At 40.3% G+C, this 14,108-nt stretch overlaps 1 protein-coding gene across 3 annotated transcripts in view; it reads left to right on the top strand.

Annotated features, from left to right (window-relative positions):
• Positions 1 to 14,108, top strand: part of THSD7A (thrombospondin type 1 domain containing 7A) — a 519,106-nt gene that overhangs the window by 341,960 nt on the left and 163,038 nt on the right. For all 3 annotated transcript variants that reach the window (XM_019533950.1, XM_019533945.1, XM_019533947.1), the window contains 2 exons: positions 5,178 to 5,333; positions 12,635 to 12,838. In XM_019533950.1, the coding sequence (XP_019389495.1) occupies positions 5,178 to 5,333; positions 12,635 to 12,838 (360 nt within the window). The remainder of the gene's footprint in view (positions 1 to 5,177; positions 5,334 to 12,634; positions 12,839 to 14,108) is intronic.

The raw sequence follows: 14,108 nt of genomic DNA, 5'->3' as shown, positions 1-14,108 counted from the left end.
CTATGCCTGATGAAGGGCGACTGCACCCAAAAGCTTGCTAAGAACTTCTTTCCATCTACTCAGTTGGTCTAATAAAGATATCACATCTACCCAATGAACCTTGCCTGCCCATGTCTTTACACCAATACAGTTACAACCAAACACCCAGTAAATATTTGAGAAGGAATTATGAAGTGCTGGATGCAGCAGTTAAAGTGGGATACTCAAAATTAAGATTCCTGTAGTCTATAGGATTCCTATAATCCCTGCCACTGAATTGTATGACATAAGTCAAAGAAATCAACCTCTTTTTGCCCATCTGTACAAATGTTATAACTGTGAACTTGATTTCACAATCATCCTGTGAAGTAGGTTCTTTAACATTTGTACAGTGTTTGGAAATCCCTGGAAAAATGGTTTTCTGTTACAGCAGATGGTGACCCTGATCAAGAAAGAATATATGTCTTCCCAATTGATCTCAAAGAGATTATCCTATGCATGGAGTTATACAGGTTTGTAAGTAAATTCAGGCTCTGATGCTGAAAAACTAGCATTACACTTTGGCTGTAACACTCAGCATTGGGAGTACGGAAGAAAATCATAAAAGGAAAACTGGGTAGGAAAATCATATTATCTTTCACCACTCTTGTTAATATGGCCTTTTAAACGATCTCTAAAGGTGATTTCTTTGCTGTTTTGAAATTGTGCAACAAATGGCCACAGAAAAATGAGGAACTGAATTTACTTTTGCTTGAAGCAGACAAGAGCAAATTGTCCTTATCAGATTGGCAAAATTGCCTCAGAAAATGCAATGAATCACTTCATCTTCAGTACCCTTCAGGCTGTGACCCTTTGTTGGCCACTTTGGTAGCTGTGATTACCCAGCAGAGGAGAAGACATTACAGATTTTTCCATGAATATAGCAAGAGAAGTGAAATTAAAAATCATTAGAAAAATACAAAGTGTGGCTTCTCTTCAGGTCCTCCTGCTCCTAGGTTGCTGCCTTGTTGTATGAAGTTCTCCAGCAGTCTGTATAACCAGGCTGGAACTCTGGAATGGCTGCTTCTTGTTACTACCTGGAAGGATAGATAATTATTTTCCAGGTAATTGCTGCTGGTAACACAGCAGCAATTTTTTTCACTTAGCCCAGTGAAATAGGATCCATAAAAACTCAGGTCCTCACGTTTGATTCTGTTTCCTGCTTTTGGGGCAGAAGGCAAGTTCTAGATGTTTTAAAGGAAAGTAAGAAAAAGTTGTACAGCAACAGAATGCAATAGCAAGGGAAGATTACATCTTTCATTTTTAGATTTTCTCGACTGAATCTGGAAGCCATTCCAAATCTGAAGCTAACTTTTTGTGTTAGCAGATGGGGGAAAAGCTTATTATCAAAATACACCTCAAATTTGAGCAAAATAACTAAGTATTAAATTGATGTCTGCAACATTAAGTAGTTTGTAACCTGTTCTCAACACAGCTGCCATAAAACAAAGGCACTATTCTCATCCCCAAAGCAAAAGCACAGGAAAAAAGTCTGAAAAACCAGCAATGAGCAGGAAAAAAAACCTCTTTAAATATGAATTTTTGAACTCAGCAGCTTTCTCTCTCAAATCATGTTGAGCCAAACAATAAAAGGCAGATGCTGAGCTCATTTACACTGTGGTAAAGCTGGAGAAAATCAATTGAGATTTATGGGAGTGAGATACTAAGAGGAGATCCAGACTAGGGATAAGTTTTCTTGTTTTCCAATCAGCTAAAAGGTATAATTCTGAATAATCTAGTATGACACACAATTCAGATAACCTGGCAAAGAACTGTTCTCTCCTACCATTGCATTATTTTAGTTAAGTAGTTTGAGAGCGAAAGGATTGAGCTGGTAACAGACACAGATGTTTTTAAGAACTTTAGACTGTGTATTACACTTAGGGATAATAAGATACTTTAAAATGTTGTTGTAATATGAGAGAATTATTTGTACTATGTATGTAGCCCATATACGTCTTGCTTTTGAAGCCTTATATATGAATATTGGAAGTGGCAGATATTGTCTATAAGTAAGTAGACTTGTATGAAAAAATGTTCTTGATATTATTAATAGATGAGAAACTAAAGTCTTTAGTGTGGGTTAGAGTATGTCTGGTTGTAACCCGCCTACCCTAGTCTGCTTTATGATGACTTTTGCAGATGCTCAGGAACATTTTCTTCATTCCCAAATGCAATAGTAGTGCATGATAGGTCAAAGTACCAATGAAGAGGAATGTAATATAATGGACTGGGATCTATTGCATGGTCTTATGGATGAGTGTAACAGTTGATGCTTTGTCATTATGCACCTTTAAACAATGGGAAGATTTCTTTAAAGTGTTTCTTTTGCTCCTGCTGGGACTCTAAGGCCCCTGAAGCAGGTTTGCATCTCAAAGGCACAAATGAATACTCACTATATTTACTCAAACACAAGACAAGGTTTTACACCCAGTCAGCATGGGGAAAACCCTCTCATTTTATGCATACAAAGACACTACAGTAAATATGCTGTCTAGTTTTGAACTGCTGCTAAAGGCTTTTGTATTCAGTAATAAAAACCAACCAATGGAAACCAGTTCAGCAATGGAAGTCTATTAAATACAACCAACACTGAGCATGACTGTGAAGTACATGGCCCATTTTGGACAAACATGCTGATAGGAACTCTGTGTGTGTGTGTGTCTGTTAAAAAAACCATGAAGGTATTCCTTCTGCAGAGAACTGCCACCAGACTGGCACCAGGAGGGCAGAGCTAACCCTGACACCTTTTTCTTGGTGCTAGAGTTACTACATTTGAGATGTTGATGAGTTAGTACAACCCATCTGGATAAAGTATACGGCAGGGCCCATTGAGTAGTCCCTTTCAGTGCTGACTCTTTTTCAAGTTATGGTGGGCCACTACATTGTATAACTTTTGACTTCCTCTTCAAGCTGACCTGTGGCTTTCCTCCCATTTCCAGTTATTCCCGTTTCTTCACCAGCCTTGAAAGTCTGTCAAACATCATCAGACTGGGCCCCAGATGGTTCACCCAGAACCCCTCTCTCATCCCCTCTCTGTCTATCACATATGATTAGTGCGGCCCAGCACTCCATGCTGTGAAGGTAGATCATGTTGTCCTATGCCTCATCTGCATATGATGAAGCTTCCAGGAGTTATGACAAGAGCACCCAGTTCCAGTCTTGAGTGGGAGGATAATTAGGACATAGATCTTTTATGGGGGCGTATCTGGAGTACACAAACATGTTGAGTAGTGCTGAGCTGTGGGGTCACCAGGGCTTGAAACGCTGTTGACTCTGCTGGTGCCCAGCCCAATGAACTATATGGTAAATCCTGAAAGGCCAGAGTCAAGGACATGCAAGCAAATGCAACACGCATACACAGGAATAAGTGATTCTATTTCTTTAACCATTTCATTCAACTTATTTCCCAAACTCCATTTTTATTACTCTGTCACTGACTCTTAAGAGAGTTGTTCTGTCGCTCTTTTTCCCTCAAAGTTCTTCTCTGTTCCAAAAATATTTGTGATCAGTGAGATTATTTGCAGCGTAAACCCCCTGGTAGCTATTAAAATAGTCATATGATGGTTACTTATCCATGATCCCAATAATCACACATCCTGCCATGCCAAATGTACATGGCAGGACATGAAATTATGGGGATCATGGACAGATCCCAATCGTACAACTAGTGGCAGACTGGCTGGGCTGCTGGGCTAAGGGGTTTAAATTTCCTAGAAGGGGAAGGGGGATCCCTTGGTTCCACCCACCATGAACTTTTAATCACTCACACCTAACTGCCCGTGCTGGGAGTGCAGGACCACAGCAGCCCTGGGCCCAACTGGAGACACAGGGTTACCCTGGGGCCCAAGGCTAACAACCAGGTGATTGTTGGCATCAGGCCCCTGACAGCCCTGGAGTGTGGTCATGCCACATGTTTAGTTTAAAGTTCCACAGCTTGCAAGTGTGAAGTTATAGCATTTTCCAGAGGCATAAATAGGAATTTAGCACCTTGGGAACTGAGTGAGATGTGGGATTGAGTGAGTTTTACCTTCCCATGCACAGCCTGCTTAAACTGCTTCTACAGTGTGGGTGTTGATGCCATGGCACAGGCTCCCCAGGCGCCGCCATTCTTGTACCCATCTAAATTAGCACCCTTCCTATATCCCCCCCCCCCCGGTACACTACTCGAATTTTAACTGGGAACATACACCCTCCCTTTTTTTCTCTTAAACAATTGAACAGAGAAACAGCAAGCTGATGCAGGTGATTGATATTTTACTATATTTTGATTGGTTTTGTGTATTTTGCAAGTAACCAAATTATGTTTAAAGATGTGGTAAAAAGGATTATAATCTCTATTATATTAAAGTAAGTCCTTTTTTTTGGTGGCGTAAGCATACATCTTACTTGTTAAGGAGTATGCCCAATTACACATAAGTCCTGGGATGACAAAATTTAGGACATGGAGCATAGGAATGTCTCCTGGTAGGAGAAGCAGAGTGATTTTGCTCTGGAATGGGCTTTGCCTGGTCCTTAGATAGCAGAGGTACATGCCTGTAAAAATACCTTTAATGTAGTCTGGTTTCAAATTACTGAAGGTAATATATTAAAGTAATTATATCTATGGATTAAAATTACATAGCTATACATGTAATGTATAAATTGAGCGACTGCCAATGCACAGCTTTTATAGGGGATGTTGTTTTCAGTGCCTGGAAGGACTTTACAGTTTTAGGAAAACAAAGACTCTACTGTCTGTCATTAGTACATTTCAGTGGCACCATTTTGATTTGCAATTTGAAAGTGTTACATTTTCAAATGCCTAGTTAGGAAAGCTCTCACTGTATACAGCAAATAGAAATTTACATTTCTGTTAGTTCAATTTTTTCAGTCATGATGCTTTCGCTAAGACAGTAGGATATTGATTTACATGGAGGACTATGTGAAGACTTACTGTAGTAAGATAATCTATTAATTAAATTAAAGGTTTCCTCTAGGTCCTAGAGGATACAATGATATTTGTTGTTCACTAGATTGTTTGAAGTGGTAGTTGTACTAGCACTTAATCAGATTAAAATGATGTGACAGATTCTCTGACTAACCAGAGTGGATGTCAACATACAGCAAGCAGAGCTTTATGCAATTATAAGAAATATTTTTGCCTTGATCTTATACAGCATCCAGACCAGTGGATCGGAAACTATGTACAGGAGCTGTACCCAGCACCACCCAGTTGTGTCATATTCCTTGCCCAATAGAATGTGAGGTGTCCGCTTGGTCAGCCTGGGGACCATGTACTCACGAAAGCTGTGATGACCAACAAGCCAAAAAGGGTATGTACATATTTTAAAATTCTTTCTTAAAAAACTTTCAGTTTCATCATTATTTACTTAGGCTTACACAGTAATAGAAAAAATATCCAAGACACTAAAAAATTTAGTTTATGCAAGCATATTCTTGCTTGTACCAACAAAAATGCATCCAGAACATCAGAAAATAACAATTCCAAAATCTACCGTAAGTATGATCCTTCAGGTATTTTCCTTCCTCCCTGAAAGCTTGTGGAAAAGATAGGTTTTTAAATGAGCTCTTTAGATCCATGAATAAGAACTTATCCTCAAATTCTGGATTTGGGGTTGCCTCTCAGATTGAAAGGAATCCAGCTTGAGTATTTTTCTAGTTCATAGGTATGGCAGTATCTGAGCTGGGTAGGACTCAAGCCACTCAGGTTTTTATAGCTTAATCCCACCTTAAAATTCATGAGGAACATTAGGCAGCCAGTCCAGTACTTGGAGGGCTGGAATCATTTGCCTGTGGTGAGATGCATTGCGTAATTAGCATTTTAATGCCTTCTACAAGTTTGTCTCTTAGTACGTGGCAGTAGCAACAGCTCATGGAGATCGAATTACAAGTACCCTGTTCCAAAGGCATGAATCATGGTAGTGAGGTCCAAACAAATAAACAACTGAAGTTTACCCGTAGTTGTGAGAATCGGCCCTAGTCCCTACTGCAGCATGAGCACAGATCATCAGCTGTGGATTCAGCAGAATCACCTTGGTTGCTAAGTCTTGTAATGAATGGTAGGCACACATGATTATTTAATAAGGCAGCAATAAGGTGCCTTATATTTCTGTATTACCAGCATCACATTACTCTCTGCAATGGTAGTACAAGTTTTCTACTGCTGCCTTCTGGCCCATATGATTCAATTTTGATTGATTTTAGAGGTTAAAGAGTAAGTCAGTTTCTGTGTCCATTCACACCTTGGCCTCTCTTCTGAGGATAGTAACAAGGTTGCCTATTATCATTACCAAGGTTGCAGCTGTGTAATTAATTTATTTTTTTCTATACCGCTCAAAGAGTTGCAAGGTGTTTGTGGGTGGGGGCATGTTTGTGTGACTTACCTGGGTACCTGCCCACTAGAAATATGTTGTAGTACATCAATTTATTTTATACATTTTTAAAAAACTTGAAGATAGATCTCAGGAAACCCTTCTATGTGTTTTAATACATATGGTAAAAGTTTCGGCACGGAAGCAAATTTTATCAGTGGTAAGGTTACCGAAGGCAGGCCAAGTTCTTAGTTCTTTGTATAAGCAGAATGATTCCAACACTTGTGCGTTGTGTCTATGTGAGAAGCTGACTGCGCAGCCATTTAGTACTTGTATATGAAGATGACATTGGTGCTACTGTGCAGGCATTCATCAAAAGGTATTTTGTCAGTGCTACTGCAGAGTCACTCAAGTTACTGCATGTTCATTTAGAACTTGTATACCCGAGTAACTGCACAGTAGTGCCAACAAATGCCTTTTTTGTAGTGCTATTCCACAGTGTCAAAGAAAAATCTTTGGTTTCAGATGCCGGTGGCAAAAAGGTCAAAAGGCTAATATAACATATTTTGTCATTATAGTTCCGTATCCAAACCCCTCCTCCACCCCCAGCTTGAATGTAAAACACATGCGCAGTCTATCTCACATGAAACCTAAGAACACACAAAGTCTGTTCACAGTCATGATTGGCAGTCCTATAATTATTCAAGCCTGGCATGTTGTAATAGGCTACCCAGTAAACTATAACTTTGGAAAGATTTCCGCCTTCTGCAGAGACCTCCATGCACGCCCAGGAGACATAGTCAGCGATTTGGCCAGTCGCTGACCTTTCCCCACCTACGGCAAAAGTTTTCAGGTGTATCTGTTCTGCCAGCTCTTTCATTCTTGCCAAGAGCTCACGAAAATCTTCAGATCAAAGTTACCTGTATGCTTTGCTTAAAATCTGTACCACGCAGTTTGTAATCTGTGCAGTGAAAACATCTGCCTGCTGAACTGAATAGCTCAACTTCTCTTTCTACACCGCGCAACCACAACTTTCTCCCTACGCTGCAATCTCCTGTAGTGTATGAAAAAATAAACTTTCTGTATAACCAAGACGCGTTAAACTTCCTGACTCCTCCCGCTCACCCACCTGCCTGATTACCTACCCCACCTGCGTCCAGCCAGTCGTGCTGACCCAGGCTCGCAGGTCAAGGGTACACTGGTCCTCGGACACAACACGCAGTAGCCTAATACTACTGCACAGTAGTATTGCATCCTGGTTTTTGCCATGCAGCATTACTACACAGTAGTGCAATCAGCATCTCATGTAGACACGGCCTTGGTGAACTATACCCTTTGGATTTTAAAACTTTAGCAGTACACATGATAGCTCTGCTTTTTCCTCCCCAGCACATATGTTGGTGGTGTACAATGTATTAAAATTATATCTGTGTCAGTGTAGCTATAGCTTGGGTTTTTTTAGACATCTGGAGATAGTGTGATCTGAGTTGCAGTCTAGTCCATATCTCCTATTTATTGTTTTGCTTAGCTATGTTGTAAGTGTGGGTTTTACTTTTGGGACTTAGAGAGTGGCAATGCATTTCTTCATTGCTATTCTGAATCTGTTCTTTTTCTGTTGTGTGTCATTTTTTTTGAAAGCCCTGATAGAACAAAATAGGATGAGATTGTATCAAACTATATGTGAAAGATGTTGTATGAGTTTTTAACTCTGTAAGCATTTACCCCACAGGCAGGTTAAAGAAAAGTTGATGTGTGCATGTGTGATGATTTGTTTTTTCATATCCTTTCCATTAGATATTGAGGTTGGCTGAGTTTAGCTGGTAATATGTAGAAAAATTATCTCAGTGGTGAAGGGGTGGTGCAGTGTGTGTCCTGGAAAGTAGGTGCTTAGAAGTCATCTTCTTTGGTGCTGGTAAACTCAGCTTCCTATTTTTATTGAAAGGCATTAACAATTTCATTGCCATTAGGGATGCCCTGGGAGTGGCATTTCATTCCGTTGACCTGTTTAATTTTCCACCCCATAAATATTTATCTTGCAGTTTTGGAATGACATGGCTTGCTGTATTTATATCCAGTTGTTTCTGACAAAGATAACACTGAAATATGGGAGTCTGAACTTCTGATCTTAGGAGGCTGCATGGCTGGGTAAATTTTACAATCTGAAATGCAGGAAAAAGTCTATTAAAGTTCTGTTATCCTTCTCCAGCTTTGGTTCCATGGGAAAATTTTGCTCATTTGTAGCCTTGCAATTTGCTCCCATATATGACTTTTGCCTCTTGAAGTGATTTGTATTAGGTGAATAGCTGACTCATGGACACAGTTCTGTGTATCATAAATAGGTACACCAGTGAAGGTCTCTCTCATATATGCATAGTCACTATCTCATTGTGATATATAACAATTACTTAACTGGTAGATTAAGGAGAGGCAGCAGTGTGCACTGTAGTGTTTTTATTGCTTATCAATATTTAAAGGAAACTTTCCACTTACTGTTTCCCTCTAATTGTGACTAATTCTGGCTGATAATTTAGAGAAACTGCTGCATTCATAAGTCAAGAGGAACTCAAATATCACCAATGTGTTCCTGTAAAGTAACCTGAATCTTCCATGTAAAAACACATTTCTGCTCTTATATACCCATAAATTTGATGCAGAATTCTTTTCTCTCCCACATGCTTTTGCAAGGTAACTGAAAGCAAAGGCACCTTGAAAGTGAGACCACAAAATTCCAGAATTTATGGGTTATGTGAAGATGTTCACCACACCTGATCTCTGATCATGTGTCTTGCTTTAAGCCACATGATTGTAAATCAGGAGTGACTGATGCTCATATTTGCTGGTGCCATGGGCCACACTGGAAGCTTGATCTAAATAACCTGACATAGGGGTAGGTATGGGCAGGATCAGAAGTGGAGTAATGGCTCTGCAGGGGTGGGGCCAGTAGGTCTTTGGTGGGGTTTCTGTAGGGAAGTTATCTATCTGGGAATGGGGTGGCTAAAAATAGACTAGTCAGGGTCAGAGGGGTAGGAAGAGCACAGCCCCAGAGCTGGGATGAGCTGCTGGGTTTCCTAGCCCCAGGACTGCTCTCTGAATGTGTGCAGTTGTTCAGTAGATCAGACTAACCCATTCCCAGTCTAACTTAGTTTACCACCTCAGGTGAGCTAACTTGGATCAGGCCAGCCATTTTTTTGCTTTATTCAGTGTCCCTGAACATCTGTAGAGTTTAGCACTTAAGGCCTTGTTACATGTTACGCTGTGAGCTAGCTTAGTGCTAGCTTGTGGTCATACCTTCAACTTGAGGGGCACATCTGTGTGGAGTGGCCACAGCTCAATGGAACAGGAACTGGGATATGTGGATCATGAACATAGGCGATGTGTAGGGAGTGCACAGGGGTGCATATCCACCCCTTGAGAGTGCTGGTGCCCCCCATGAGAGTGAGTGCTCTCAGCTTAGGTGACAGGCAGGGGGGGCAGGTGGAGCGCTGGTGCCCCCTCCCCTGCCACAGATACCACCACAGCTGCCTGCAGACTGTCCCCGCTTGCCCAGCCCTCACTGCCAACACTTGCATTGCTGCCTTCAGGCAGTCACCATGCGCCCCCCCAGCCTCAGGAGGCATGCATTGCATATGATCATGAAATAATCCTTCCCTGGAGTGGCATAACTTTGTTCCTCATAATAAGTGCTTTAAGACACTTGAAGGTGTTAACATGTGAACAATCCAGAGGCTAAAGCTCCAGGAACCACCCAAAGTTAACATGTCACAAGGCCCTTAGATCAACCATACTCTAGTTACATTAGTCAAAATGTAATATCTTCACGTACCCTATATCGTGAGCATATTGTTCACCAGTACTCTCTTGCTTATTGGTTTATTTACAAAGCACTTTAGAAAACACCTTGATACACATGCAGCTTAGATTGAAACATTTCTATATTTATTGTCATATTAATCTGTGGAAAGGAGAAATGGTACCCCAAATGGTATCCTTTTCTTTTTTTGTTGCTTCTTTTTTCCTCCTCTTCCCTTTCTCCCAACCCCCTGTCTTCAATTCATATTTTCCTCTTGCCTATTTACAGTCTGCATTCCCTTTTTCTTCTCCCTCTCTAATCATACACATGATTTTGGGCAGCCTGTTCCTTCTTTTTTATCCTTACATTCATTCTCATCATTTCTCCCTCCTATCTCATGTATCATCTTTCCTTCCTGTATTTCCCTCATCGCTACCCTTCTCCAGTCTCTGCTTCATTCTTCTCCTGCCGCACTGTTTCTTCTTCGCTTCTTTCTTCTTCTTTCAGTTTTCATGTCAGTGCTGCTTCCTCCTCTGGCATCTCTTACTACTTTTATGGAATGTACTCTTACATCAAAACTGATGCAGTTTCTGTGTGATTCAGAGAAGCCATACCTCTATCTTTAAAGTATTAAGTGCATTCTTGGAAGTAGAAACTGATTGCTCTACATATTTCAGTAATAGGCTTTCTGTAGTTTCTGGTTCACATGCTGACTCTCAGTTGCCTCCGGGGTTGTAATAGTTGCAATCATAGCAACTTTGTACCAGATCAGACGTTTTCTGTGACAGATTCTTTCAGACACAGATCTTATAGAATTGTGCTCAAATAATCCCAGAAAAAAAAGATTAACTGAAATATATTATTTATAAATTATTTTTAAAAATAATGATACATTAAAAAAAAACCCTCCTTATTGAACCTAAAGTGTTCTGTGTGGAATTGACATTAATACATAATTATTTTTGAAAACTCATCGGTATATTTCATGTTGTGAAAACTGGAATAAATATCCCATGCTCCTTATAATATCTTTATGATATTATCCTGCTTGAATGCATAGAGGTAAATAAAAGGAGGGTGTAAGACAGAAACCAATAAAAAAAAGAAACAGTGGCAAGGATATGCTCAGATAAGGTATAAAAGAAATCCTTTGCAAGCCAATAGGAAATCTGTTAAGTGGGGCGATCCTACCTGCTTGGATCATATTAGTCTGGTGAGGTATAGTCTTCCTAGATCAAGCATCCAGGCCAAACCTGAAAGATACCATCTAGAAATCAAAGTGTTGGGAAAGAGGGTTATTAATATACTGGGGTGATGCCCACACTGATCAAGACAGAGAGACCATGCTGCAGGTGGGGTCATCACTTCCCAGTCAAAGATAGGTGCTAGCTGTGCATTTTAAAAACACTTCCAAAGAAAATTATAGGTGTGTGTATAGGGGGGTGTGTGTGTGTGTGTGTGTGTGTGTGTGTGTGTATAGGAAGATTAAAAGGTAGTATGTACATAGGACTCTTTGTTTATGAAGCCAGTTGCTGTGTCCCTGGGTGAAGGAATAAGAAATTGTTTGGTTTAAATAAACTGGTTCTGATGTGCTAATCAGCAGGGTTTGCAAGATTCTAGAGCAGTGATTCCCAAAGATTATATCACAAGAGCAGTAGAAAGATACTTTATCTGTATCAGATCTGGCCCACAGAGCCACGTGATCCAGCCCACAGGGCTCCTCATGGAAGTTTGACAGTAGGGGGGCAGTGATGACAATTAACACTGTCACCACTCCCCTACCATCAAATTTCCAAGCCCCATACAGTGGAATCAGGTCCTGGGCATGCTAGCCCCATGCAGCGGGATTGGGACTGGGCTCCAATTGGGCAGACCTGGGCATGGGATTGAGCCCATAAACTGGTACTGCCCTGTGGACCGACCCAATACCGCTTATCTGGCATGCAGGGCAAAAAGGTTGGGCACCACTGCATTAGTCTAACATATATAACATTTGAGGTGTAAGAGTAAAGTGTGCCACCATTTTTAAGCCAGAAAAGAGTGCACCCCAAGTGTCAAAAAATGAGGCAACATGGTTTTAGAGAATTTCCTGGTACCAATCTTAGTGGTCCTGTTGCTTTAACATGGTTGAGAAATTCAGTCTAAAAAAAATCTTGGACCATAGAATTCAGGCCACAGTAAGATGCAGGAAGCAATGGAAGTTATCCAAAGGACAGAAAGAGGTAAGGCATGGCTTGACCAGTAATCATGATGCATGCCAAGCTTTTCATTGTTCTGTATTTCTTGCAATTGGAAACATCTACTGCCTATGCAGTGTAAGCATTCAATTCCCTGCACTACTTTACACAGTAGTGACATCACTGGGTGTTACAGCAGAAACACAAAACCCTTTGTAGGAGAAATGGTTGGTGGTAGATAAAAAACAGAACAAAACAAATGACCCAGCCCTCACTTTTCACTTTGCCTTTCACACAGAATTATTTCTGACTTCTATCTTCTACCGGCACTTTAGGTTTTAAACTCAGGAAACGACGCATCACAAATGAACCTACAGGAGGGACTGGAAACTGCCCTCATCTCCTTGAAGCTATCCCATGTGAGGAGCCTTCTTGCTATGATTGGCGAATAGTGGAATTAGAAAAATGTATACCAGATAATGAGAAGCATTGTGGGCCCGGCACGCAAGTTCCAGTGGTTGTCTGTATCAACAGTGATGGTAAGATGGCTATTCAACAAATGTGTGGCTTCACTTGCTCACTTTTCAGAGGCTAAAATTCAAAGTAAGGTGGTAATGTATTTTGTTCTTTTCATTTGGGTTTCAAAGCCAGCCAGTTAAAATTATCATGTGCTATTGTATATGCCAGCTGGAGTAGAAATTCTGCTGTATGCAGCAGTGAACTCTTTTCTCCCACACACTTTCAGGTGAAGGCTTGTGAGCAGCCTCTGCAGGAAGGGGAAGCTGTGAAGACACAGTAAATAAAAAAAAAAAAAAAAAAATCAGAATTCATAGAAAAGGAAAAAAGGCCCTTATGTAACTTCCCTGATGTAATTCCAATGCCAGTTTGGCCCACTGAATCCAATTCTAAATAAATATTAAAGGGTGAGCCAAGTAAATGCCTTACATATCTGGGAGCTACACAATCTCTTAGTATTAAAAAGCTAAGTGTGATGTGCGCTATGAAGTTGGTTTGACAGCCTGTGACATGCATCAGCCTGCCTCACTTTGTTTGTCCTTCTAGCTGTAATAAATTAAAGTGGGCAAGTAGAATACCACTATTTTCAATTACGGTTCATATATGGGAAAAAATCATTATATATAGCGTAAAATCTTAACTACTCACTTTGAAAGCTACACTCTTAAAATATATTTATTGACATGAGGCTCTAGTTTCAATGTCGGGAGAATCATTATTATTTTTTTGTGATATTGTAACCTATATTGAGCTGCATATAAATTAAAAATAATCATACTGACTACAGTGTAGCAGAGACAAGAGACCTGTAAGTACCTCATATCATATTAACCAAGAGGTCACCCGGTGACTGTTTAGAAGCTGTGCCAAATGTTGTTTTGTAATTACAGTGGGCAGAGGGAATTGGAGTTGATTACTTGTGCAGACTCTGTATCTAGGCTTGAGCTGTGGCTCTAGATTTTGTTTCGTAATTGAGTTTAGGGCTCAACTGGGAAAATGAAGAATTAGAGTGTAAGCTTTATTTTTGTGTACAGAGCAAAGAGAATTATGTGTCCACTGGCCCTGACACTTCCTACACCCCATAATGAGATTAATAGTATAACTTGACATGAAAACATGACTCGCATGTTATATTCTTCATAAAGCAAGTTTTCTTCACACAAGATACAGCTGTTCTGCTCCTTTTGGTACGAAAACTGAAACTATTTTAGAGGCTTTTTATGCATAAAATTATTTTTCTGATGAAATTGGTCTTTCAGAGATGAATTTTTTTTGTTAAACAATTTTTATGGG

The sequence above is a fragment of the Crocodylus porosus genome, unplaced genomic scaffold (assembly GCF_001723895.1).
Source record: "Crocodylus porosus isolate Cpor-Errol unplaced genomic scaffold, CroPor_comp1, whole genome shotgun sequence".
NCBI lineage: Eukaryota > Metazoa > Chordata > Crocodylia > Crocodylidae > Crocodylus > Crocodylus porosus.
This window is presented reverse-complemented; position numbering and strand designations above follow the sequence as displayed.